This window comes from Chrysoperla carnea, chromosome 5 (assembly GCF_905475395.1).
Source record: "Chrysoperla carnea chromosome 5, inChrCarn1.1, whole genome shotgun sequence".
Taxonomy (NCBI): Eukaryota; Metazoa; Arthropoda; class Insecta; order Neuroptera; family Chrysopidae; genus Chrysoperla; species Chrysoperla carnea.
In genome coordinates, this window is record NC_058341.1 from 32,227,116 (window position 1) to 32,253,631 (window position 26,516).

The 26,516-nt window shown below is 28.2% G+C and overlaps 1 protein-coding gene across 1 annotated transcript; it reads left to right on the plus strand.

The window, feature by feature from the left end:
* Positions 1–23,645: 23,645 nt before the first annotated feature.
* Positions 23,646–26,297, plus strand: LOC123301108 (carboxypeptidase N subunit 2-like). The gene is made up of 3 exons (XM_044883839.1): positions 23,646–23,810; positions 24,324–25,213; positions 25,376–26,297. The coding sequence occupies exons 1-3, from the start codon at positions 23,670–23,672 to the stop codon at positions 26,214–26,216; spliced, it is 1,872 nt and encodes a 623-aa protein (XP_044739774.1). The 5' UTR covers positions 23,646–23,669; the 3' UTR covers positions 26,217–26,297.
* Positions 26,298–26,516: the final 219 nt, after the last annotated feature.

A 26,516-nucleotide genomic window follows, 5' to 3' on the forward strand; every position in this document is an offset into this window, starting at 1 on the left:
TACTTTAAGACAACTTGATGAGTTTGAGTGAATTATCTTATAAAATTTTTGAATCAACACAATATGTTATTTCGTAACTTTTTTAGTGAAGAAGAAAGATAGAAAATGACGTTTAAATATTATTTATGTTACAATATTATCGATTATTCTCTATTATTATCATTGTTTGTCAACAAACACAAATATCATATCCTGTATTTTTTTTTTGTTATTATTACTATACTAGAAGTTATATAGTACGAGAACCGATTGCAGGATCCTTTATCAGATAACATCAAAGCTCAGTTTACGTTAACAAGCTTTTAACACTTTGACCTTTGCGTAATATATGAATGTAATAGGATTTTTAAATATAAAGTATAGTTTTAAAACATGTGGGCTAAAAAGTACAAAATAATGTTTAATGTATTGTAAATGATACTGTCGTAACAAAATTTCTTTTATTATTTTTATACTTTATGGTTTTAAGACTAAATCAAAATTACGGGCATTGACCAGTATTGAATTTTCAGTCAGTAATCTATCAGTATTGATGTTTGTATATACTAACTGGAATTTGAAACTTTTGAACATTTAGCAAAGCGAGGCACCCGGTCTTTTGTGCGTTCTTGAACCTAGCATATGGGCAATTTTCGATATTTTGTGTAACTCAAAATTCGGTTTTAGGACTCCTGTAAAGGTCGGTTGTACGTCACTTATTTTAGAAATCTTGCAAAAAGGTCTAGATCGACTTTTATTTTATTTTTTTCTTAATATGGTGTTTGGTGGTCATCATATTGAATTTTCATTCCTTCGGCATATCTTCATTAACACTTACAAGATTAAGATAACTCGATTTACGTTGGAATAATCAAGATCAGCTCACTTTTTGCGTTTGGTCTCTGTCAGAAAGGAATAAACTTATTACTACTCCTTCGTGTCGCGCAGTCGGGTTAAAAGGGCTACAATTTTATCGAGTATAGTTTACTTCAATAAACTCTTGGACCATTAGGTGTTGTACCTAGTAGGTACTAGGCAGATAGATATACTACACATATAGAGTTAGATTGGTTATTCGAGTGTATAAAACAAATTTATTACCACATATCTGTACACTATTGAACACACAGTTCCAAAGATAAACCGTAACATCTGTTTCATGGCTTTGTTTTGGTTTATTATTGTTATTATTGATAACAATATTTCAACTAACATTTTATAACATGTAATAATAAATATAAACGTAAATATTATCTAAAGTTTCCGTATTACGCGTATTCCGTGTTCGTTACAGAGTGTATGTTTCCTTTGCCTAAAACCATATCTATATTTTTATTTTAAATTTACTATGTGAATCGAAATTCATTGCTTGGTTGAATTGATTACTTAATAGCTTTGAAGTCTCAACCTATGTTAATGTATATTTGGATTTTCAGATCGCCGTTATTTTTGTATAGAGAAAGGTTGATAATTGATAATTAACTACCTTTTTAATCTGGAAAAATTCTCCAAAGAATTTAAAGTTTAATTTATGTAAGAATGGAGGCGCGATGAAGCAGGTACCTCAGCGAAATCTTATTGTAGATTATATTCCTAATGAGTTATTTGAGTAATAAGAAAGTCCTTTCGTCATATAATTCATTATTCTAGTATTTATATTATTTCATTCGAACAAGTTTCTTAAATGACCTTTACATTTTCAGTTTAACTGCATAATGTTATACGGGAAATGTCATGGTTGTATAATGACCTGATAACAAACAAATTTTAGTATTTGGAGCTGAGATACAATAATCTATTTTGCAATATTAAGTGTAAAGATAAAAGCTTTTCTGTACTAAGTGGAAAAAATACTGTAAATAATACACTTTTTTAAGATTAATTAATTCCTATTCATCAGACCCGCTTCTTTCCCAACTATGGAAAATTAATAATACTTTTTTGGCAGCGACAGTTTTTCTAAGTCTTAAAACATTGAAAAGTGCAACAAAAAGGATAGCAAATACAAAGACGAGCAGCTAAGGCAAATAAACTGAATTACCTGGGATGTAATAAACATATTCTCTGTCCCTTTTTCATTAGAAAGGGCTCAAAATAGATAAAAGTTCGATGCGATTGCTTCAAGAAATCGATTCAATACTTGATATAAGAACAAAATGAAGCAGTATCAGTCGTCTGATTATCTAAAAGCACGTACATCAAAGCTTGCTAGATTTTTTGGTTAGTTCAAATATGCCAGAAATATAAATTTGATGTAGTCTACGTTCTCTTAAGGAACTAATTATTCCTTAAGGTAGTTCCTAAAAAGTGAATAAATGATCGTACTTGAGACTTCTATTTCGAATCTTATGTATAAATTCTGTTAGTTGCGATTTAAAGATTTTTATAAGAAAGCGAGATTGGTTTGGTCCTTCCAGGGGAACTTCCTTAATTATTAAATTTTTTTTTCAAATAACATAGATAACGAAATTATGGTATATGGAACTCTCTCTGTGCACAAGGTTTTATAAAACGTGACTATTTGTTTTGTTTTTATAACACTGATTAAAACACGTTGTTTTAATTGTGATTAAAAATAGATGTTTTATATAATAATTTTTGTCATTTGTAAAAAATGGATAAATTTAACAGTATATAAAAATAATACATCCGTATATAAATTAATCCGTACCCTGTATAGATGGGTACCCATAGACCAAAAATGTTATGTGCTAAACAGTAACTACATATATACTGTTGCTGCACTGCGTCACAGAGTTATACACTCTGCAATAACGAGCTATTTTCTAGTCAAATAGTAGTGCCTACCAAAGAGATACGAGATGCTTGTTTATGCTTTACTTTTGGTACCTATAACAAAACTGTAGTAGACTACTTCACATCCGAAAAAATATAGATACTTGAATAGAGTCAGCCTATTTCCTTCTTTTTATTGTTATCATATTCTTGTTTATATAATAGGGGAGGATGTAGTATCTCGGGTAAATTTTACCGTAAATCACTTTCAATGTTTCTATACTTAGTCACAGTTGAAGCAACCAAGATTATGCGTTTTTATTTTCAAGAAAAATCAAAATACTTTTTTGAAGTAGAAAAAGTAAAAATTTTAGTAGAAAAAGTAAAAAGTCTAAGTAGAAAAAGTACACAAAATTAAATATCTACAAAGAAAAAATGTTGCATCATTGAAATTTTTCACAATTGCTTATAAGACTGTAGCAACTTTGCACCGAAAAATCGACTATTCAAAAGAAGGGCTTATACGCCTTTTGTGAAGTTTAAGTTTTTGAGCGGGAAAAAACTACGCAACAATTTTTTTTAAATTATTCAAAAATTATTTGGAGCTGAAGTAATTGTGGGCATTTATCTTATTTATTCGAGCTTCTAGTTTAAAAATTGATCGAGATATGATAAATTTAAAAGCGCGCATTTTTTGTCTTATTCAAGGATGCGCGATATCCTCTCATTTAAATTTTCTGCAATATTAAAAATAGTATAACTTCGTCAATTTTTTGCGAATCAAAAAAAATCAAAAAGTATTTGAAATGGGAGACTTTTTTTTAATGATTTTTTAAAAAATTTTTTTAATTCATAATAAATACTTGATAAAATTAATTTGATAAAAAATTATTGCCAATTTGAGAATTGTTTAAAATATTTAATATCAATACTACTTACAACTTTTTTTATCTGGCCACTAAGAAACTTCTAAAAAAACTTTTCGTGATTTTACAAACCTATTCTACTTAATCACTGCTTATTGGTAATAATTTTAACAAAATGTAAAATTTCGAAGTTTAGTTTGAAAAAATATACCGTCAGGTTATGATAACAGATAACATTAAATTATATATTTATTTTCTGCTTTGTTTTAGCCTGCCATATATGGGCTAGTCTAACACAAGTGGAGAAAAAAAAGTCTCAATCGCCTCGAGACAAGAAAAATATTATTTAAGCCTGTAACAGGACGCTCACTTGTAGAATTTTCAATGTTAGAATAACATACATTATATGATGTTGTTTCCTACAGACTTAACTCTTAAGATTACATATTAATGAGAACGTTTTCTTGTACAATTGGTAGGGGGTGATTCTAGGCATATTAAGATGTGATCTATGGTACATTATCTTGTTGAACCACATATTTTGCAACATGGATATTAGCTTTTTATCGAAAGCAATTGAACATTTAAATTCTCCAAAAATGGATTCTGTGTAGGATTAATACAGTTATTTCCAATGCTATATTTTATTGTATGGCTTAAAAAATCGCATAAAAATAAATTTCGATGCCTGGCATGACACTTCCCCTTAAAATATAATAATGAAATGAAATATCAAATAACTTGTCACATAAAAGCTTCAAGCTATTATGCTAGTTAACCAAACTTGTTGTGTCTTCTCATCTTAACTTAATCATTATTACAAATTCGAAAGTCTGTTTTGAAAGTGTGTGTCCCTCATGCCAATCAAAACATATCAAATTGGTGATTTTTAGATTAATTTGATCCCTGGAAAATATAAAATTACCCTGTGTAAATTGTCAATTCAAATATACAGACTGATTGATAGATTGATGTCTTTCGTGAAAAGGGGAATAGTTAAATTGCAAACCATATTAATAATATACATCAGGTTGGAAATTGAACGGTTCACAAAACATATGCAGATTTTAAGTTATTTTTTTTAAAAATTTTTTTATATTAAAAGTAATAGTTTTTTATAAGTTAGCTGAAATGTGAAAGTGTTGAAAAACAACAAAATCTTCAAAACCGCTTTCCCTCTCTAACTAAAGATCAATTCAGATTTATTTGTAATTTTCTTTATTATGATGTTTATTTTGGTATAACTAATTTTCAGTTCACTGTCATATCTTGGTCACTATTACTTTTTCTGTCCAATGACCACATTCTGGTAAACTTTAAAACTTTATACTTTATAGTATTAAAGTTCATAAACAAATGGCTACAAATATTAATCAACTCTCACTGTACCAAATATAGTTTAGTTTTTCTTAAGATCATTGAACCAATGTGACAAAGTTTAAACTATAAATTTAATAATATATTTAAAGTTTTCTTACCATATTTATTGGTTTTATTAATAAATTATAATAACTTCATAAAAAGTTTGGAACTTTCTGTAATAAAATAAAATATAACACAAATATAATTTTCCTAAAAGAAAATGAAAAAAAACGCATAATATATCAGGTTTTTCAAACAGAAAAATTTTTCAAACTAAATCGTTGGACTAAAAGTACAAGTATTACTTTTAAAAAGTATAATAATTAACTAAAATGAAACAGAATTAACAGAAATATTTACAAAAAGAAATGTCACTAGATATCCTTGATATCCATTAGTAGGAATGAGCTGCATAAGTATCTCATTTAATACGTATACCAAAATACCACTTCCCAGTGTATATTGAAACAGGAAGTAACGTCAAAATCATAGTGTATCGTATATTAAACATCATTAAATATTCAAAATAATAATTTCATGTGGTGAAAATAATATCAAGGTTTATTATAATAACAATGTTCCTCAGATGTATCTATCCTAAGCTAGGCATTTATTACAATGTTCCCACAGGATCACACATATCTACGACAGATGTATATGGATTTGCAATTAAATTATACGATTAAAATTATACCTCATACTAAATACTTAGTTTACGACACCATACTAATAGCTAAATCAAATGAAATAGGTCTAATTACAATTTAAGGATGATATTATATTAACAATTAAAATTTAATTAGGGATTAACTTCTAATGAATGTAAAATATTTGTGTTACCTTTAGGCTAATATTAATCTAAGAGCGTTTATATTTTCGATAATAAGAATCAGTAAATGAAATATTTTATAAATAATCCGCCAATTTTAGTTCAGAAAAATTGTAAATTACTCCAAAAGAGATCTTCCAATTAAAATAGAATGAAGACCTCCGACAGAAGTGAAAACTTAAAACTTTGATATAACTGTGTTTTTTTTTTTTTTTTTTTTTTTTTTTTTTTTTTTAAATTATAAATAAAATTTCATAATTTTTAAATTGTAATTATTCATACTAACTAAACACGACCACGTTTCTCTGTGACTTTATCTGATACTAATTATTAGGGGATTAAATAAAAATAGCCTAGAAACACATTAGACATTTATATGACTTCCTTCCGTCTTCAGTTGTATATATTAAGAGAAAAGGTCGAAACCTCGGACTGCTTTCTTTCAGTCTTTTAAAGTCAAGATGAAGACATTACATTTTTACTTTAAAAGAAAAAATACCCGAAAAAATTGATTGTTTTTTAAATATAATTGAAAAATTTTATTAGAAGATTTTATGAAAATTCATTAGCGCAAAGGAGAATTTTCTTAAGAATTCAGCAAAAACACCGTCATTGATCATACGAAATTTATTTTAAAGTTTTTAAATGTTTATTTTCAACTTTTTAAATGTTTATAAAATAGTTCTGTATTAAAAACACTGCTCTACAAATATTAAAAGCAACAATTTATTTTCTGTATACGAACTCTAGGAAAACGCAATACTATGCTTAAAATTCAATCTTAACTTCGGATTAAAATCACAGTATCGCTAGTCTAAGTAGAAAATTAACAAATGTTAAAACACTTGGAAGCTAACATTATCATACGAAATGTTTCGAAATTTGAAACAGTGGAATCAAATTCAAAATTGTTGGTAGTTGACTAAAACTAGATTCAAAGTAAATTAAATTAATTGAGTTTTACATAGGTAATAGTTATAGAGATAACCACATACCTACTACATACATTTAGTTTATGCGGCAAAAGGTAAAAAACTATATCTACAGCTCTAAATAGATTATAACAACAGTAGAAGAGCTCTTCTAGATAACGAATTTGCGGCAATATAATATACAGGATGTCCCGGCAATATAATATACACTTGAATATCTTGTTTTCTTTTGATTAAATGCATATAATGATATACTTTTAAGAACATTTCCTCCGAAAGCTAACATATTGCAAAAAAATGTTTTTGACAAAAATTGATAGTTTTTTTTATGAGGATCAATTTTTTAAGTTAAAGTGGTATTCTATCTCTTACCGTTTAAGATCTTAATTAAAGAAACCCGAAGAACTAGGTCCAATCTGATATCAGAACATAATACTGATATAATGGTAAAAATTTTGAAACATAAAGAAATGCGGACATTAAATTGTTAGAATAAATATAATTTACATGTGTCGAGTGGAGTTGTGTCTTAATTAAAAAGAAAATAGAGGAAACAATTCTAACTCTTTAAATAAACCTCCCACATCGATACCCGATCTACTTTGAGTTGCTATTTGATCGGCTGGTGCCCTCCAAGATGCCGTGCCCGGATGCCACCCCTCTTGTAGTCCCGAGTAAAAACGGCCCTGTTGCAAAAGAAATGATAACACGTTACCTCAAAAAACTACTCTAAAATTAAAATTAGGTTTGTTTTTAATTCATAAAAAAAAACATTCGTTTATTTAAACCTATAATAGGGTATGTAAAAGCTCACTTTAAAAGCTTTGAACGTATTTCTATGTATCGCATAGACTATGCTAGCTATTCTATCTATAACTGAGTTATTTCCATATTCATTCAATAGTTGCATGCATGCATATCCTGTTCAATGGTTTCTGAAATTGAAGGAAACATATGTTCTTAAAAAGTTTATTTGTTTTTAGAAAGTTTTTAGAAATAAATGAAAATTGTAACATATTTTGTTTTTCAATGCTCAACAAATATTTTTCTAAACTACTATATTATAGCTATTATCTAAACACGTTTTTTTTAAAAGTTTTCTAAATACCAAATGACCTTAAAAATTTATTTCAAAGTTTTCTAAATGTTTATTTTCAACTTTTTAAATGTTTATAAAATAGTTCTGTATTAAAAACACTGCTCTACACACATTAAAAGCAACAATTTATTTCCTGTATACGAAGGAAAGCGCAATACTATGCTTAAAATTCAATCTTAACTTCGGATTCCAATCACAGTATCGCTAGTCTAAGTAGAAAATTCACAAATGTTAAAACACTTGGAAGCTAACATTATCTTTGTTATTGCTTGTTAGATTACGTTTCATTCAAACTATCCGCGGCTCCAATATGTACAATATTATGTTAATCAGAAAATGAGTCAATTAACCAACATTAAATAGTGTTTTCGTTAAAAGTGGAAAAAAATTGTAATATATTTTTAGTTTTATTTTTTTTTTTTAATTGTTTTTCGTTTAAAATATTTAAATTAAATAAATAAATATGCTAATTGGTATAAAATGGTACAGAACAATTAATTGAAAAACGTATTATAAATATACTAGCTCTAATGCGGTATCCGTGGCTAGATACAGTCTAGAAAAATATATGTAATACAAAATATTAATAGTAATTTACTTTCTTTTTATTTTAAGGCAATTTCATTACTGATATGATATAAAAATTACATAATGAACAAAATTAAAGTTTAATATTATTTCTCTATCCTGTTTTTCTTACGCAGTACATTTTTAGATCGTGAATCTATTTTTCTTCATTAGTCACTACGATTAGCTTTCAATTGAGAGATCAATCACAAAATTTGATTTAAAGAATAAGGAAGATAAAGTCTTTAAAAGTCGGAATAAAATAATTTCCTGCAAAAGATTAAAAGCTTAACGTTAGCTTATTGTACAGAAATCTGTAAGTACGTAAATTTGATTCAAATATTAAATATAAGTTTTACAAAATTCAATAGATTCAGTCTAATAGCCTCGGATCGAGATTTGACGTATGGGATATAAAACAATCATCTCTGTTTGCAATTATGACAATTATATTGTGGACTGATAAAATATATAGTTTTAGACAAACTTTCGGGTGGTAATTATAAATCAGAATTTAAAATTTGGTTTGAGTCTTTAATGGAGGGGGTTTTTTGAGTCTCCCTTTACGACGTCTTGGTTATATTTCTCAATTTTTATTCAAGAAAGAATTATTCTGTAGAGAATAAAATTCTATAAGGTTAATCATATTTTATTTCCATAAATAATATTTATATTGCCAATTTAACACCATCTTCTTCTGTTATACAAATACAACTTATATGCATGCATTATATAATACCTATAAAAGTATACCGATATGATAAAAGATAATGTGAAGTACCTCGGGTAACATAAAACTATAGGAAAACAAAATTTAGTACCTAACTAGAAGACAAGCAACCTTTGATTAATTTTCCATGTTTATTTGGTAAATCAAGTCAAACAGAAATAACATTTTTTAATGTCAACTGTTGTGTTTTCAATCACATTCTACTTCAATCACTTTTATTGATGGTTATACCGCTAAGCCATATTTCGGACGTAAATATAACGTAAAATATTAAGCAGAAAGTTTTAAAAGACGTACAATCACGTACTTTGAAACAAACAACCTACTGTACCATTGATACATGTTTATGATTGGTACGCACTAAATTCATTTCAGATAATGACTAGAGTAGTACAATGAAAAAAAAAAAAACTGTTGTTCAATCCAAGTCAATACTGACCCGAGTCACATCCATTTCGAGTCAAAACAAATATCAGTTGAAGCGGTTACATGAATGTCCACAGAAAAAGAAAATGTTTGTAAGAGAAACTTGTAGCGTTTCCTATGAAGAAGAGCGCCTTTAGGTACAACGGGTAGGAGTGATCCAAGGTACATAAGGGTGTGATCCATCGCATATTATGATCTTGCATCAAGTCGTTAACAAAACTGTTAACATGATTATAATTTTTCATCGATAGCTATTTAAATTATTTTAACTCTCAAAAAATGTAAATAAAAATACTATAAGTAGAGACTATTTCTACTGTGATATTTTAAAGAATGTCTTTAAGAAACACAAATGTAAATTTTAATCGCTGGTTCTACACTTTTCCTTATATACTCGAAGATTCTAACTGTGTTCTTCTTATAACTCATACCGACATCGCAACGGGTATACTTTAAAATTATAATTTATGCGAAATATGAAAATCCTACTCATTAATTTTATAAAATTTCGTCGATTCCTATTATTTTTAATTAATTGTTACTGATTACAACAAGAATTATACATGATAAATTTACAAATAAGTAATAGTATGGCTGACTAGTATAGGTTGGTAATCTATCAAAATATTATAAATTTCGTAATAAATCATTATTATTTAACGCTATATATATTTAAAATTAGTGAAATTGTTATAAAATGAATACCTAGGTAGCTAACCTTTAATTACCGGAACTTGTCACCTGGGGAATATTAAAAACCATCGTAATACATAATTATAATATGTATAATATACAGTGTGTTCAATTAAGTCGAGACCACATGGAAAATTTTTTTATTATTTGTGTTAAGAAAAAAAGTTATAATCGACAAAAAGTTTTACATAGCCTAGAACAGAATATGAAATAATCGGATATCAATTTTTTGTAGGTATTCGTATACGAAGTTTGTCTAAAATTCTGTCTATTTTGTCCTTACCATGAGAAGAATTGTATTTTAAGTCATGCAAAACTTTTTTGCATAAAACAAATAATAAAAGTTTTTCGTATGGTACCGACTTAATTGGACGCACTGTAAATTAATATGTTGAGTATACACATTATGATAGTAAATTTTTGAGGCTTGTTCAGTAACTTTCTGAATATGGTCCTTGGGAATCTTTTATTTTTTATCTAACATGTACGTTACCCACTTACAAAAGTTTCGAAAAAACCGTCTCAATCATATTCATCTTCACAATTTTATATCAGGGAGCCAATAACTTAACGCGGTGAGACTGTTTCAGGAATCTAATCCAGGTTAATGTTTGATTCTCGACAAAGTTCTAAGCTAATGCTATTTTCCTAAAATAGCAAGATTTATATCTCAAGACTAAACAAAATTGTAGACGTATAAATTTTTATTTTTTTATACCGATTTTCGGCGTGAAAGCAATAATCTTATATCAGAAATTTAAATAATTTGTATAATATATAACAAAATTGTGTATGCTAAGTATCTACATAAAATTATGTTATTATGTACTATATCTCGTGGGTGCATGTAGGCTTTTACAAAATTTATGTTAAATAATATTTTAGTATATACTTAATCATAATAAAGTGAGACACTTAAATTTTATCGTTACATATGCAATAATTTTCCATAAGAAACTGTCACTTGTTCAATATTTTTTGTTACTTATACATATAATAAATTAAAGAGAACGGCTGAATTGGCAGCAATATAAACCTTACTTAGTAAGGAGTCACAGTCATCACTTTTAATAAAGGGATTTATTTATTCAATGTTCAAAAATTTAATTTGGATATCACACCACTCCTTTGTAAGCGTATGTACTTATGAAACTGAATTCAGGCATATTTAAAATGAGTATTGCTTTATATAACTGAAAATACATTTCAGAACTACGTACAAGAAGTTACAAAACAGGAGGTGCACAACTAGACGTTACTACTCTCCAAAATCCAAAATATGAACGACTTTGGACGACTTTTAACGACTTTGACTACATTTACGACTTGAACGACTTTGGCTACATTTTCGTCGCGAAAAATAGCTCATAAGCTCTAAAAATTTTTTGCAAGATAAGTACACCGTCTCATTTGCGAAAGCGAAACTATTTCGATTTAATAACGGGAACACCAAGGTATTTGTGAACTAGAGCCTAAAACAATGAAAAATAGACATAGACTTTGCCAAGCGTTTCGCTCGTCATAATGATTCATTTCAATGGATTCCATAAATGATTCATTTAGTGGAAGAAGGGATGGGAGTTAAGTAAACATCAACTTTACTCTCATCTCTTTGGAACACACCAAGGCCTTCGGCCATGGAGCTCGCTGTGCTTCCTTAAAGATTGAAATATAAAAGTGATACAGACAACTTTTGTTTTGAACTATGAGCTCCTATAGCCATTTTTTACATTACTAAGTTCAAAATTGACCAAATTTCTTACAAACTTTCAACCTCTTTGGTAATGCATTTCCAAAAATCCCTTCCTAGTGCATACCTACGTAATTTAAGGAACGTATGTACAAAATTTCATGCTTTTAAATCCAGTGTTTTCAGCTGTGCGTTGATAAGTTAGTCTGTCAATTTCTTCTTTTATGGATCTAGTTAAGAATCGAAATATCGGCTCTTTTGATTTTGATTACAGTAATGAGGAATATAATATGGTTGAGAATATCAAGAAATTGAGGTGTGTAAAACTGAAAATTAAGAACAACATAGCAAAATAAACATGATTCGAAATATTGATTTCATTTATATGTCCCATAAGAATTGAAAGCAACCCATAAGAATTGAAAATTCATGATTGACATAAATAAATGTATGAACGAAGAAGGATGATTTTATGTCCAATGAAAACATAATATTTTAGTGTTGCTGTTATCTATCTTTGAACATATTTTATACATGTTTACATTTCTTGAGAAATATCTTATAATTTGATATATTATAGTGAGATTATATTGATGTAAAGGTTATTTATTACATATGTATGTTGAGATTGGAGATATTTGAAGATATTATACAGCGGTAATTGAAGTGGTAGAATTGAAAACTCTTATACTAAGAATTGAAAAATTAGAAAGAAAATGTTTTTATAATACAATTAGTTCTTTTCACAAAATAAAATAGTGAATTAGTAAGATGGCATTTATAGACCTCAGTCCCTGGATGACCGAACTTTTCTCTGTATTTTTTGGCTTAAAAAGACACCAGTTTTATCAATAATACAAAAATCATTTAAAATATCTCCACATAAATATCAATTTGAATGTCCCGATAATGTACTTTATTTCTTCGTCAATAGATGTCAGGAAGAGTCATATTTTGCAGTCAATGTTTCAGTTTTTCCTGAAAACACGGATAAAACGACATTTTCTAAAAATAAAACCTAGCTATATCGATTTTTCGCTCCAAAAACCCCCTGCATAGTAATTTTCAGGCAAATCGTTGGAGCCGTTTTGCAAGAATGCTGATATATATACAAGAATTGCTCGTTTAAATATATAAGATAAAAAGTGTTTATTTTTAATTATTTTGTGTATTTATTCAAAATAACAAATTAAATAACTCGATTTAAATCTATCAAAGCAGTATTTGTAATATAAAGTACATATTTGGGTGAAAGGCAATTTTTTTTTTCTTATAGAAATATACTAGTTTATCATGTTTTAAAAACCGCGTCCAAAAGACAGCTCAAAAAAAAAATTTTAAATGGTCGCTCAAAATTTTAAAATCATCGAAAAAGTTTTTTTTTAATTTATCTTCAAAAATAAAGTCGTCTAATAAACAAACTTCCCATTTTCGCCGGAAAAAACAAGTAATTTACCTCATATTATCGGGGTGAAAAGTTTTATGAACAAATCGAAAATTGAACAATAATATATTATTCAAATAAAATGTTACCGCATAAAATTAATCACAAATTAATGTGTGTCACATCGTAAAATGTTTCCAATTTAATTAGTTAATGACTGCGACCTATAAATAAAATATATGGATATACCAAAATTTAAAATTAGTGTTTGGTATATAAAAACTGATAAAAGACAAAAAAAAAACATTACAAAGTTATGATGAAGGTAAAATTAGAAATTATTTTACATTTAATATTCTTCTGTCAAGAAACGGAATTTCTGATTTTTACTGATATTTTCAATCTTTCTAATTCCTACATAAAACTTCTATTCATCTATTGTCATAAATATGGGAATGTAAAGCTATTGTCTTCGACTTTGTTAATGCGTTTCAAAACACACAGAATAAAAAAAATGTAAAAAATTGATATTTGGAGTACGATGGCCTAAAAATATCAATTGTAAGAAGCGTTTTCTGAAGGTTAAAAATTTGCAGGTAGCTGTAAATTGGTTCTTATTTGGTCTTAATTTCATACCAACACTATTAAGAGAAATGATCCTATAGGATCATTGAGATATATCTCAACGTGAAAAAATAATCTTTTTGGTACCATCTCCAAAGTATTTGTCTTAATTTTCATTACTGTAGATCTTATACTTTTAGAGGAAATCGATGCAAAAGAAAAAGAAAAGAGAAGAAGAAAATTCTTGGAAGTTACGTTGACTCTCCTAAAGCTTTTGTTACACAATTGCAAGGATTTTTTAGTTATTAGCCCATACGACTTTATCAAATACTTGTGAAAATTAATTTAAAAAAAATACTTATTAGATTTTAAAAAACATTTTTCATTTTGAGGCACGAAGAAAATTTCACAGAGAAGGCTAGAACTGTTAAAAGGGATCCCGAATCAAATTCTTAAACAATTTTGTTTTCAGTTGAAACTAGAATTTCAGTTAATATTTCTTTAAAATAAACTAATAGGAAATAAAATGCGACATTATCATTCTAAGAAAGTCCATAAAAGATAACGACCCTCTATAATCTCTGGATTCGATAAAATCACGAATAAAATGTCTTACCTACTCTTATCGAATATGATATTTTTTGAAGTATCAATACTTAATTTTAATGACTTTTCTTTTTAATATTTGGTTATTCAATATTTATATCTTTTACAAATTTTAAATTATATACAAAAAATAACAATTATAAAAACATAACTTGGTAAATACTACTTCACAAAAAAAAACGTGACTTTTTCGCTTATACAATAAGAATAACAGAAAAAGATTTTTTTTTGTGGCTATACGGCTTTGTTAGAAAGGTAAAATAAAATTCACCCACCAAAACTTCATTTGAATAAATTGTTAAATTGTGTTCAATTTCCTCTATATTTAGACGTTAATGTGAACAAATTAAAAAAAAAATTTCGTATGCTTTGATAAATTAAAAAATATAAAATAAAGTTTCTTATCTCTTTTTCATCTATAAATTGAGGAAGTAAATTTTTCCTCCGATTCAACTTTAATATTAAATTTTGTATCGCTTAGGATTAACATGCAAAAGAAAATTGACTTATATTTCGTTTATTTAATGTAGTTAACTACATTACTAATTAGTTCATGTAGCCTTAGAGTATAAAGGTTTTACGTTTATAATCATATGAGTTGCAATATTTGTATACATGTTTCAACGAGAATTGCTTTTTTTCAACTAAGTGAATTAGAAATAACCCACTTTTTGACATGAAAATGGTGGGAAAGGCATGGCGTTTATTAGAATGCTGGTATGGTATAGAGAGGGAGAGAAACTCAAAAAGTTTCTGATAATACTCTATATACTATTGTCGTAAGATCCATAACTATCGCGTCATTTACAATACTGTAAGGTATAAAAACATTGGCGCCACATTCATTCATAGTAAGTTCAACTCAACAGTATGGTTTTGAGTCCCACACTACATTGCAGATGTCTCAATGCTACTTGTCTTTCCAGGTATGATTTTTGGCTCGTTTATCAATACGCATTATTGAACTACGATCCTATTAAGTATAAGTGTAAACGCTATGTTTGTTGTCACACTGCTGGTCACTCTATTATTTTTGACCTATTTTGTTATTTTAATAAATATTGCTGATATGCCATTAGTAGCATCAGCGATATTACAGTGTTAACTTTTCGCCAGGAGTATTGTGGATATCACCAGCAAACCGTATTGCAACCTTGCTACTGTAAAACTGCGCAAACTATTTGAATATGTAAGCGCTGTGGCGTGTTTAGTTCTTTTGCACAAAACATGCACAAATCGATTTATGAAAATTTCATAAGCGAGTTAATCTATCTTAATGGAAGGAAATTTCACCACTATTTTATATTTTTGGAAAAGATAAAATCATAAAAATGGGTTCCGAAAGACTGCGATTACAGGAATTCTTACAAGCTGTACGATCTTAATTATAATGAAAAAAGGAATAAATAATGATTAGCAACGGTATTGTCGTTCCTAGTATATGGATCAAATAATGAGAAGATGTTTCTCACGCCCTTTTTCAACCTATTTGTGGTTCGTACTTACAATGCCTTTTATTTAATTTAGATGTATACGATGTTGATTGTATTTCGTTAATGAGATGAAGGAACTGACAATGGAAAAATAAATTTTCTATTCAATTTAAATAAATAATTAGTACAATGTATAAATATGTGTAAAAATTTTAAATTACCAGTTTGGGCAGAAAGTTCATTCACTAATTATGTTGTCTCTTATTTATTATTTTATAAAAACAACTTATCTAAGTTAAGTTTTCATTTTAGGTCGTGGGACAAAAAGGGTGCTTTGAAAAACGATTAATACATATTTGAAACTTCGTGAGTGGTTTTCTTTTGGCGAGTTTACCAAACTTTAATATAAGGTATCAGTGTCGGTCAGAAAAATCCTGACATGGAATTTGTTACGCACTATGGTCATTTAATAACATTAATAATTATTATATATAACAATTCACGTAGTTTCAAGTATGTATTAGTAATCAAAGAACCCTTTCTATCGCCCGATCTATTTGTAAGTTATTCGGGAAATTTTTACTCTTCCACAAAGCATCTACAAAAAATGCGAAGCGGTGAAGCTGTGTTAGCTAAGTGAATTCCCAGATAGATTCTAGAAAAAAGAGCAAATCGACCATTGAATTTTTAATTTTTTATGAATTTTTCTTTCGAAAACGAAACGTCTGTTTAAATTTGTTTAATTTTGAAAAAAAATCAAAGTTTTATACATTGTACAACTCCCTTCCCCATTCTTCGGAAATTCGCTTAAATGAAAGCGGAAAATGTGTGAGGATTGAAATAGAAGAATATAAACTTGGCAAGGATTTATACATATATTAATGTTGAAATACCTACGAAAAAATATATACACATTTGTACATATAACAGATTCACCTTCCTTTATATATCTTAATTATTCACGTAGGTAGGATGATTCCTTCATGCAGACACAGGAGTGTATTGTAACAGAATTACGAATTTATACGCATGAAGATCCACAGAAATAATTAACGTTTGCTTTTATTTTTTTATAATATTTTCAATCATAAAGTAAAACGAATTTAATACAAGAATAATAGAATAGTAATTAAAAGAAAAAGATGAACGCATGTACGTGCTACCTCCGTGTATGGCCCCTAAATGTCAGGGCATCTATTGAAATATTGAAATTGTTTATTGAAATAATCGAACCATTTTACTTCCCGGGATTATCTCTCAAGGTGGAATAGTAGACTTGCTGGACTACTGCTGTTAATTCGATGTCCATGTACGTTATTTTTTCTCATCTTCAAAATTTGATCATGAGATTTCAATACATTTTTACGCTTTAAAGCTCCTGATAGGCAAAATACTATTTTTACCTACTAATCTGTATTTGTGGATAGATTGACGAATTTATTTATATTAAGTATGTAAAATTAGGCATATACCTAATTTTTGTAATCCAGTCGCAGGTGAGTATAAACTTAATAAACTTAATTAATTCGGACAAACGTTTCAAGGAGAAGTGATTTTTTGATTAATAAATAAAGAATAACGTTCAATTATAAATTTGCCTCGCCTAAGTTTCCTACCAGAGTATATAGTGCTTCGATTACGAACATGTGCTACTTTTTAACCTCCTACCAGGCCCGTGGGCAGGAATTATCCAAGGGAAGGGTCCAAACGGGTCTAGTACGAAAAGTAAACTTTGGAGTACTAAAGAGTGGTGAATATATATATAATTTTTTTGATAATTTCTTAAACACAGTTAAAAATTACATGCCTATGTTTTGTTTTTCTTTTTTTTTTTTTGGGAGGAAGAAAAACAATTTTTTTTATAAACCAATAAAAATTTTGTACGAAAATTTCAAACATATTTTTTCCATCTTACATTTAAGATAAATTTTGGTCATCAATCAAAATCCAATCAATTTAAAATTAGGACAATTTAAAGATATTTTTTATGCTTGAATTGATACAAATCAACATTTTTTTTATATAAAACGCCTCTGGATTTTTTTGTTATTTGAAAGAAAATAAGTGAATAAAATAAATGAAAGAAAAAAAAATAACAAAAAAATACACGGAAATAAAAGCTTTTTTTTATTAAATACATATATACACAGTTACAGACCACAAGCCCATGCTGATATTATTTGGGTAAAATAATCCACCAGGAATCATGTTGAAAAAGATGCTCATATACGTAAAAGTAAGTCTAAGCACCATGGCGTCAGTTTTGCGCGGTACAGATGAGTGCAGGTGAGAAAAGGATGTCCCATCTCTTGGTATTTCACCCCTGCACCAGCAAATTTGTAATAAGTATTCGAAACGAATTACATAAATGCCGTCCAGAAATAAATCCGGTAACTTCGGTAACGAGAGTTGAAAAAAATTTGATCTCCCATCAATTACTGAAGCCCTACGGGTTTACTTCTTTACGGTATTTATGTAATACTTATGCAGAATTAGTATTCAACAACGCCGTACATATTTGCTGGTGCAGGGGTGAGATACCAAAAGGTGTGACATCCATAGTTTCACCTGTACTCACCGGTACCGCGCAAAACTAACGCCATGATGCTTAAACTTATTTTTACATTTAGGAGCATCTATTTTAACATGTTTCCTGGTGGGTCATTTCACCCGAAAAATTCCAGCATGGGCTTGTGGGCTATTAGAACTACCTATCCGCATTTAAAATCATGTTCCATAATAACATCAGAGATGGTTTATTTCGTATATTATAAAGTTCCATGTTGTATAAAATGGTATAATATAATTTAAGTGTAGAAATAATATCAAGTGCTTAAATTTCGCATACCTGTAATATAAACATCTAAAAAAAAATATACTGGACTTATTATTTGTTATATCATGACCTACATAATGTACCAAGAATTGTCTTAAAACTTGGCGTTCTTAACTTTATCATTTTTATTTGTTATTTTAAAGTGTTTTTATTTATTATAACAAATGAAATTAATCTATCTACAAGTTAAACATATTCGATAGTCACACTTATGCGGCAAATTATAATTTTTTGTTTTTGTTAAGTTAAAAAGTGTGTAATTTAACATGTAATTTTAAAAAATAACCCACATTATTCATGCGTATTTTATATGTAACTTAAAAAACTAGTCACATTTTCTACGTTTCTAGTATAACACAATGTCATAGGTTCGTTTTAATCAAGCGTAATTTTTGTATTTATTTAGAACTATTGGAAATATGTTCCTTATCTAACGTTATCGCTTTGATTTGTTTGCTGGTTGGGAGGTAAATCCAAAAAAGTACAACAACAAAAATAAACGACACCAAAAACCGACTCAATCGATTCAACTTGCCATGAATTTTGAGAAAATGCAAAAATTTATGATTTAAAAAAAAAAAACGTAATGTAGGCACATATTAGGTTGACTACTAAATAATAATAATGTCTTTTTTAAACTAATATTACAATTAATTCATACAGTGGAAGAAAAGTACCTAACTATAAAATTAAATTCAAACACGTATTTGACTTCTAAAATTAATAACTTAAATTTTCAGAAAAATTTCTTGCAAATTAAAGAGTAAGCGCTACATTTTATAATATATCAAGGTACGGAAGAAATATACTTCCTACCGGGTGTCCAATCCTACCTCTAGCTCTTTTTTTCGGTTTATTAGGCGACTTTCTATCAGATTATTTTATATAGTTTTTCTCTTTTTAGAGATTGTATGAAATGAAAATCGTATAATATAATTTGAGTGTAGATATAATAATATCAAATGCTTAAATTTCCTACATCTGAAAATAAAAATATAAAAAAATGCAATGGACTGGATTGTTATAGCACGTCCTACATAATATACCAAAAATTATGTTAAGTATAAGAGTCTTACATAATATAACAAGAAAGCTCAAAACTTTACGTTTGCTATACTATATGATTTTTATTTGTTATTTTAAATAGTGCTTTCATTTATTATAACAAATGAAATCACTTTAAAACAACAAATAACAAGTGAAAACAAACAATTGACTGTGTTTATTGTTGAATTTCTCTGTACAGAAAGTGTTGGGTAGCAGTGCTTGCATTGTTTTAATAAATTAGAAAAGTTTAAAAAACCAACATAATTATAGTGGTCGAAAGGTTGTTTTGTTTTCGAAAATATTCGAAAGTAATTTCTAGAGTTTTTTTTTTTTCGTTCTTCGAAAACCTTTCACGAAGACTACCTACAAGTTTTCAAGTCCGTATCATTTATAGTTTTGGAGTAAATAAATGATTTCACCCTTATTCACTGTTGGTTTTTTTGTGCAATAAAAATTATATATTTAGCAATAAATTATACAATCCTTCATTGTTGAAAATTTTAAAAACAATTTTCCAATAACAGAACTGAAACATCCTAATAAAGAGAAAGTACCATTTCTCGGCCCCCTATGCCAATTCATCATCGAATACCAACCGGTCAAAACAAAAGTTGATATATTCCCGAGAGTCACCTTATGTTAAAAACAATTGGGTCACAGTACATACGAAATATCATCCGTGCTATAACTCACATAATATGCAAGGTTTAACAATTGAAAACAAACAATTGATTAAGTTAATTGTTGAAATACCATGTAAAGGCAATGTTAATATCGCAATCGTTTGTTTTTTTCATGTAAATAAAGAAAGATAGTCACTCTTACACTCAAAGTCAGAAGAGTATCTTCGCACTTCCTCAGTAGAAATATGAATAAACAAACACATACATACATTCATACAATAAGTGTATACTTGACACAATACAATACATGTAAACCTTACCTAATTTGCGTCCTAAGGGGAAAATAGTGATGTTTTCGAAAAGTGTTTAAAACAAAAGTTGTTAATTTTTTTATATGGAACATTTTTTACATTTAAACTTTTGTTCTATCTCAAACGGTTGACAAGATGAGTCCTATACTGATACAAGATCCACTTGAAAGATATTGCTCGTTTACGAACTTCTCCTCACTTTTACGCACTGAGCACGCTATAAAATTTCAGCTTGATATCTGCTTTCGTTTTTGAGTTTGCGTGTCCATGTCACCCTTAGTAAATCAGTTGGTTAAAAACGTAACCAATTCCATTCGCGATCAGCCTAACGAGTTCAATTCCTGCCGTCTCAACAAAAGTTAATTTAATAAATAGTTGTTATGGGCTGGTGTAGTGCATGATATATGTATAAAGGAGGTGTACTCAGAGTCTCAAAATAATTTTGGAGCTGATAAATGAAATTATCTGCGGAAAAGGAGGTAAAATACATATATGGTATCACAATAGGTTCTATAGCCTAAGTGTGTGCGGGCAGAACCGAAAATGAACTAATTTGGTGATTTAAAGAACATCTATACTAAAATTTTATTCGTAGTATCAATATTTTTAAGAGTTAAAAACTTGGGGAGAAACTTAGTATACCTTGATATATTTCATATATACATGGAAAACTATGTCTGCCATTCAAATTATTTTGAATTGAAAATGCTGCAATATATCCTTAACTAATTAGTTACTTAGTAATTCATTCATTTTTCCTGAAAAGAAATTTGCATTTTTGTATATAAAATTGGGTTAAAATTTATTTATTTTATGAATGTACTAAAATTGCAAATTTTTCTCTCTGACAGACATAAAAAACTTTGATATCATGTAATTCCTTGATGAAAGATACAGGATCATGTTCACAGTTTTTTTTTTTTTATTCATATTTTTTATTTCATGCAAATACATTTCAAAAGCTTCTCGTATGTATACATTGACATAGATGTTCATTTGTTTCAACTTTAAATTCGTAAAATAGTTTTTATCGTGGGCAAGTGCAGAGTGTCCCAAGAAAGTGTGGCTCAGCTTAATAGTGTCATCCAAAATAGAGTAACTGTTTTCTAAATTTTTGGGGAAAATGTCGCAATTGATTTTTGTTATTGAAAGACAAACTTAAAAAGGTATTATCACAAACGAAGCTATGATCCGTAAATCGGCTTTTTCGTGTGTGCCCATAGTGTTCGTAACTCAACCCCAAAGCTTTATGAGAATTAAAAGTTATAGTAGCATTCTATCCATCCATCCCCATTCATGAATAAGGTTTCAGTTAAAATTTACAAACATTCGTTTCGGAGGGTAATCGAAGATAGATCCGGAAAAAATAGACCTAAAGTATTAACGATAACATATTTATTTTAGTGCAAAAACAGAAACCTGAATATTTCGAAAAATTATTTTTCAGTTTTATAATTCAAGAAGTTTGTAGGATGTTGCTTTCTCGTACGACAGTTAACAAATGTTAACATTTTTGAAGAATTTTTTCACACAAATTTACACGGTAGTTTTCTGGCCAATAGGACCTACTGGCTTCAGTGAAAATGTGCAGCAAAACCATTACTCGTCAACTAATTAGTGAATAACTTATTAGCAACTGGGAAAATCATTTTCCCATGCGACAACCTTTGTCATAAAATAAAACTACGATAACAGGATGGATCCGGATGATATTGGGTTTCGGCAGGTTTTGAATAAATATAAGAATATTAAGAAACCATAATAATATACAACAATACTGTTCACATGTATTAACTAAATATCTAATAAAAATAGATCAATATTTTAATGGTCTAGTAGTTCCATTCATCGCTACTGTTTTTTTGTGATTTGCGATTGCCATATATACTTAACTTTATAAGTGATTTTTCCAATATTCTGGATTGGATGTTAACAAACCATAGTAATTTATTAAAAGAATAACCATAATTATTGTTTAAGGAAAAAATCTTCAAAAAAACAATACCAAATTTTTTGTTATGATCAATGAATTGTTACTAATAATGTATTTCTGTGAACAATTATGCCCGGGGTTATTATTGATGAATAGATATTTAATATTTGTATAAAAGTCATGGACAAATCCAATGTCAGATTCATATTCTTGGTGCTTTGATTGGCATACAATACTAGTTTTTATACCATGTATATATGAAATATATCAAGGTATACTAAGTTTTGTCCCAAGTTTGTAACGCTTAAAAATATTGATGCTGCAAACAAAATATTGGTATAGGCGTTCATAAAATCACCTAATTAGTCCATTTCCGTCTGTCTGTCTGTCTGTGGTCTGTCCATCTGTCATCACGATATCTCAAAAACTAAAAGAAATATCAAGCTGACATTTTTATAGCGTGCTTAGGACGTAAAGAGTGAGGTCAAGTTTGTAAATGAGCAACTTAGGCCAATTGGGTCTTTAGTCCGTAGGGCCCATCTTGTAAACCGTTAGAGAGAAACAAAAGTTTAAATGTAAAAAATGTTTCTCAGATTTTGATGAAATGAATTTTACATTCAAAACTATATATATGCTACATATTTTGAGCAAAATGAACTCAAAGGCCAAAACAAAACCGTGTGCCGTCTTTTCGTCCAAAGTTTGATGAATTAAAAGCTGTTGTAAAAGGGGGTCAGTTAAGTGAGAGTATGCGGAGCAAAGGTTGGTATTTTTTAGGTTGACTTTGACAATACTGCGAACGAAATAAGCCTCGAAGCACGGTGAAAGGCCTTCTGATTGACAAAGGAAAGTGTTTTTTTTAATACTTGATTGGTATAGCCTAGCGATGCAAACGGGTAGTGGCTAGTGTATCTATAAAAACTCTATAAAAAATTTTAAATTAAAAACATAATTAATTTTATAAATTATTTCGGAAAAAATCTTACTAATGTAAAGAATTCTACTGAGAGCAAACAATTAATAATGATTTATGTATTATTGGTGTTATTAATTTCATGTTTTGATAGTTATGTGAATGCATATTGTGCAATTAATGTTCCAACAATTGATTGCGATTCCACATCAACTCTTAGTGAAATCAATAATTTATTGCCTACAATACGGGTAAATACAAAATTTTAATTTTTTAACATACATTGTTACACGAAGACTTTGTTGAAGAAGTAAAAGAAACTGATTTATAAAACTTAGTGTTGGTATGAGCGCCTTAAGCTAATGAGAAGGAGCTTTCGATTTAAAAAAATTCAGCTCGATACTCTTTTTGACAAACAAAATGAACTAATTAGATAATTTTATAAACACCTATATCAAAATTTGATTTGTAGCATCAATATTCCTGAGTGTTATAAACTAAGGACTATACTTAATATACTCTGATATATATCATATATAGGGTTTAAAAAATGATTTGTTTTAAATATATTCTTAGACTTGAATAGACCAAATAATTTAGTCGAACTATTTGATAAACTTTTAATAACTTCATCGATTTTCGTGTCATAAGTTGATTAGCGTTTGCGGAAAGGTGGGCCAGTTTTGCATGTTAGAAAAATAATTTCTACAAAAGGTAGCTTAGAACAGATTTTTGAAGTACATATTTTTGATTTTTGATTTTAGGCTGCAATAACAGAATTAAATTATGCTGGAACCAAAGACACAAAACTTACTACGGAATCATTTAAATTACCTGAATTACAAGCATTAATCATTCACGATACAAATATTCAAGAAATTCAAGAAGAAGCCTTTGCAAACTTAGATTTTTTAATACATTTAACATTAGAAGAAAATAAACTTTATTCTGAAATTCAACCAAAAACTTTTATTGGCTTAGTCCAATTAACAGAATTAACAATTACTAAATGTCCAGTAGAAGTAATTAAAAAAGATACCTTTCAAGGTCTTGCAGATTTGGAAACATTAAATCTACAAGATAATCAAATACGTGTTTTAGAAGTCGACGCATTGGCCTCATTACAAAACTTAAAACGTTTAAAATTGAATGATAATCAAATTAAAGAGTTACCTATGGAAATTTTTCTTTATAAAACACCAAAACTGGCGTATTTAGATTTACATAACAATAAAATCGGGAAAATTTCTCAAGAAGATTTTATAACAAATCAAAAAACAAAAATAGTTTATGGAGCAAGATTCATGCAAAGATTATCAACAATTGAAACAATTATTTTGGCTGGTAATCCAAATTTTCTATTACAACCCAATAATTTTGAAATAGAAAGCCTAGTCGAACTAGATTTGTCTTATATGGGTCTAACGATAATTCCACAAAGCCACGTATTTGGCTCCAAACTGGAGCATTTAAAATTAGATCTGAATAATTTAACAAAGTTAACAAATGGTGTTTTTGACAATTTAATTAATTTAAAAAGTTTATCGATTAAACATAATTTAATTAACTCAATAGATGAAAATTGTTTTAGTAATATGACTGAGTTAACGGATTTAGATTTATCTGAAAATCAAATTAACGAATTATCAAAAATGTTTTTTAAAAATTTAACAAAATTAGAAAATTTAAATTTATATAAAAATCATATAAAATTATTAAAATTCGATGATTTTGAATATTTAAAAAATCTTAAAACATTAAATGCCAAAGATAATAAAATAATATATTTATTACACGGAACATTTAACAATTTAAAATATTTAAAATCATTGTTAATCACCGGAAATGAGATTGTTATGATTCAGCCAAAAACTTTTGCAAATTTATTTAGCTTAACTACCCTCGATTTGAGTAAAAATAAGTTGCAAACAATCGATAAAGGTGTTTTTGATGCACGAAATAAAGATAATTATTCAAAACTGACATTGGTAGTAATAAATTACAATGTTCTAACACGATTAGGGAATGATAGTTTTCTACCATTAACTCGAGTTACACATCTTGATTTGCGTTCAAATAAAATAATGGAAATTGAAGTGGGCGCTTTTCGTACAATGGAAATGGTAGAAATAATTAGTTTACGATTTAATTTATTAGAAACTATACCAAATGGATTATTTACGAATTTAGCAAATTTAGAGGAAATTGATTTGTATGGAAATCGATTAAAAATATTACCAGATTATATATTTTCAAATTTACAATCTGTAAAATCTATTAATTTAAATTATAATAATTTAAATTATTTATCTCCGCTTGCGTTAAAAGATAGTTCCGTTAGGGATTTAACAATATATTTTAATAATGTAACATTTATTGAAGATGAGTTTTTTATAAATTCCCAATTGAAACGTTTCGTATTTTACAAGAATCCAATCCAATGTAAATGTTATTTTGAATTATTGAATATATTACAAGAATTGAATATTTTTCAAGGGTTTCATGCACAATCAAAAACTGGTGACATACCAGTGTGCACAAATACAAATTTAGATACTTGCGTTAAAGATCCAAATTTAAATTTAGATATTTTTAAATTCTATTTTCATATGATTAAAATTACACCAAAACGATGTATTGATCCAGATCTTTGTTAACAATATTAGCTACAGGTTATTTCATTATGATAAGAAATAGAAATATGGTGAAAGCGTTGTAAATATAAATTTGGTATTTGCTTCCCGTCGCTTCCACCATAATATAAAATACGTACAAAATAGTAATAAAATAATTTTTCAAAATAAAAAATATTTTTGTGATTTTTCTCCAGGCGCTTAGTTTTCGAAATAAAAACTCTTGCAAAACTTGCAAAATGCCATATTCAATTTTAAGAATAATTTGTTATTTTTTTTTCAATCTCGGAGGGAATTCGTTTAGCTAACGCAGCTCCAGTGCTA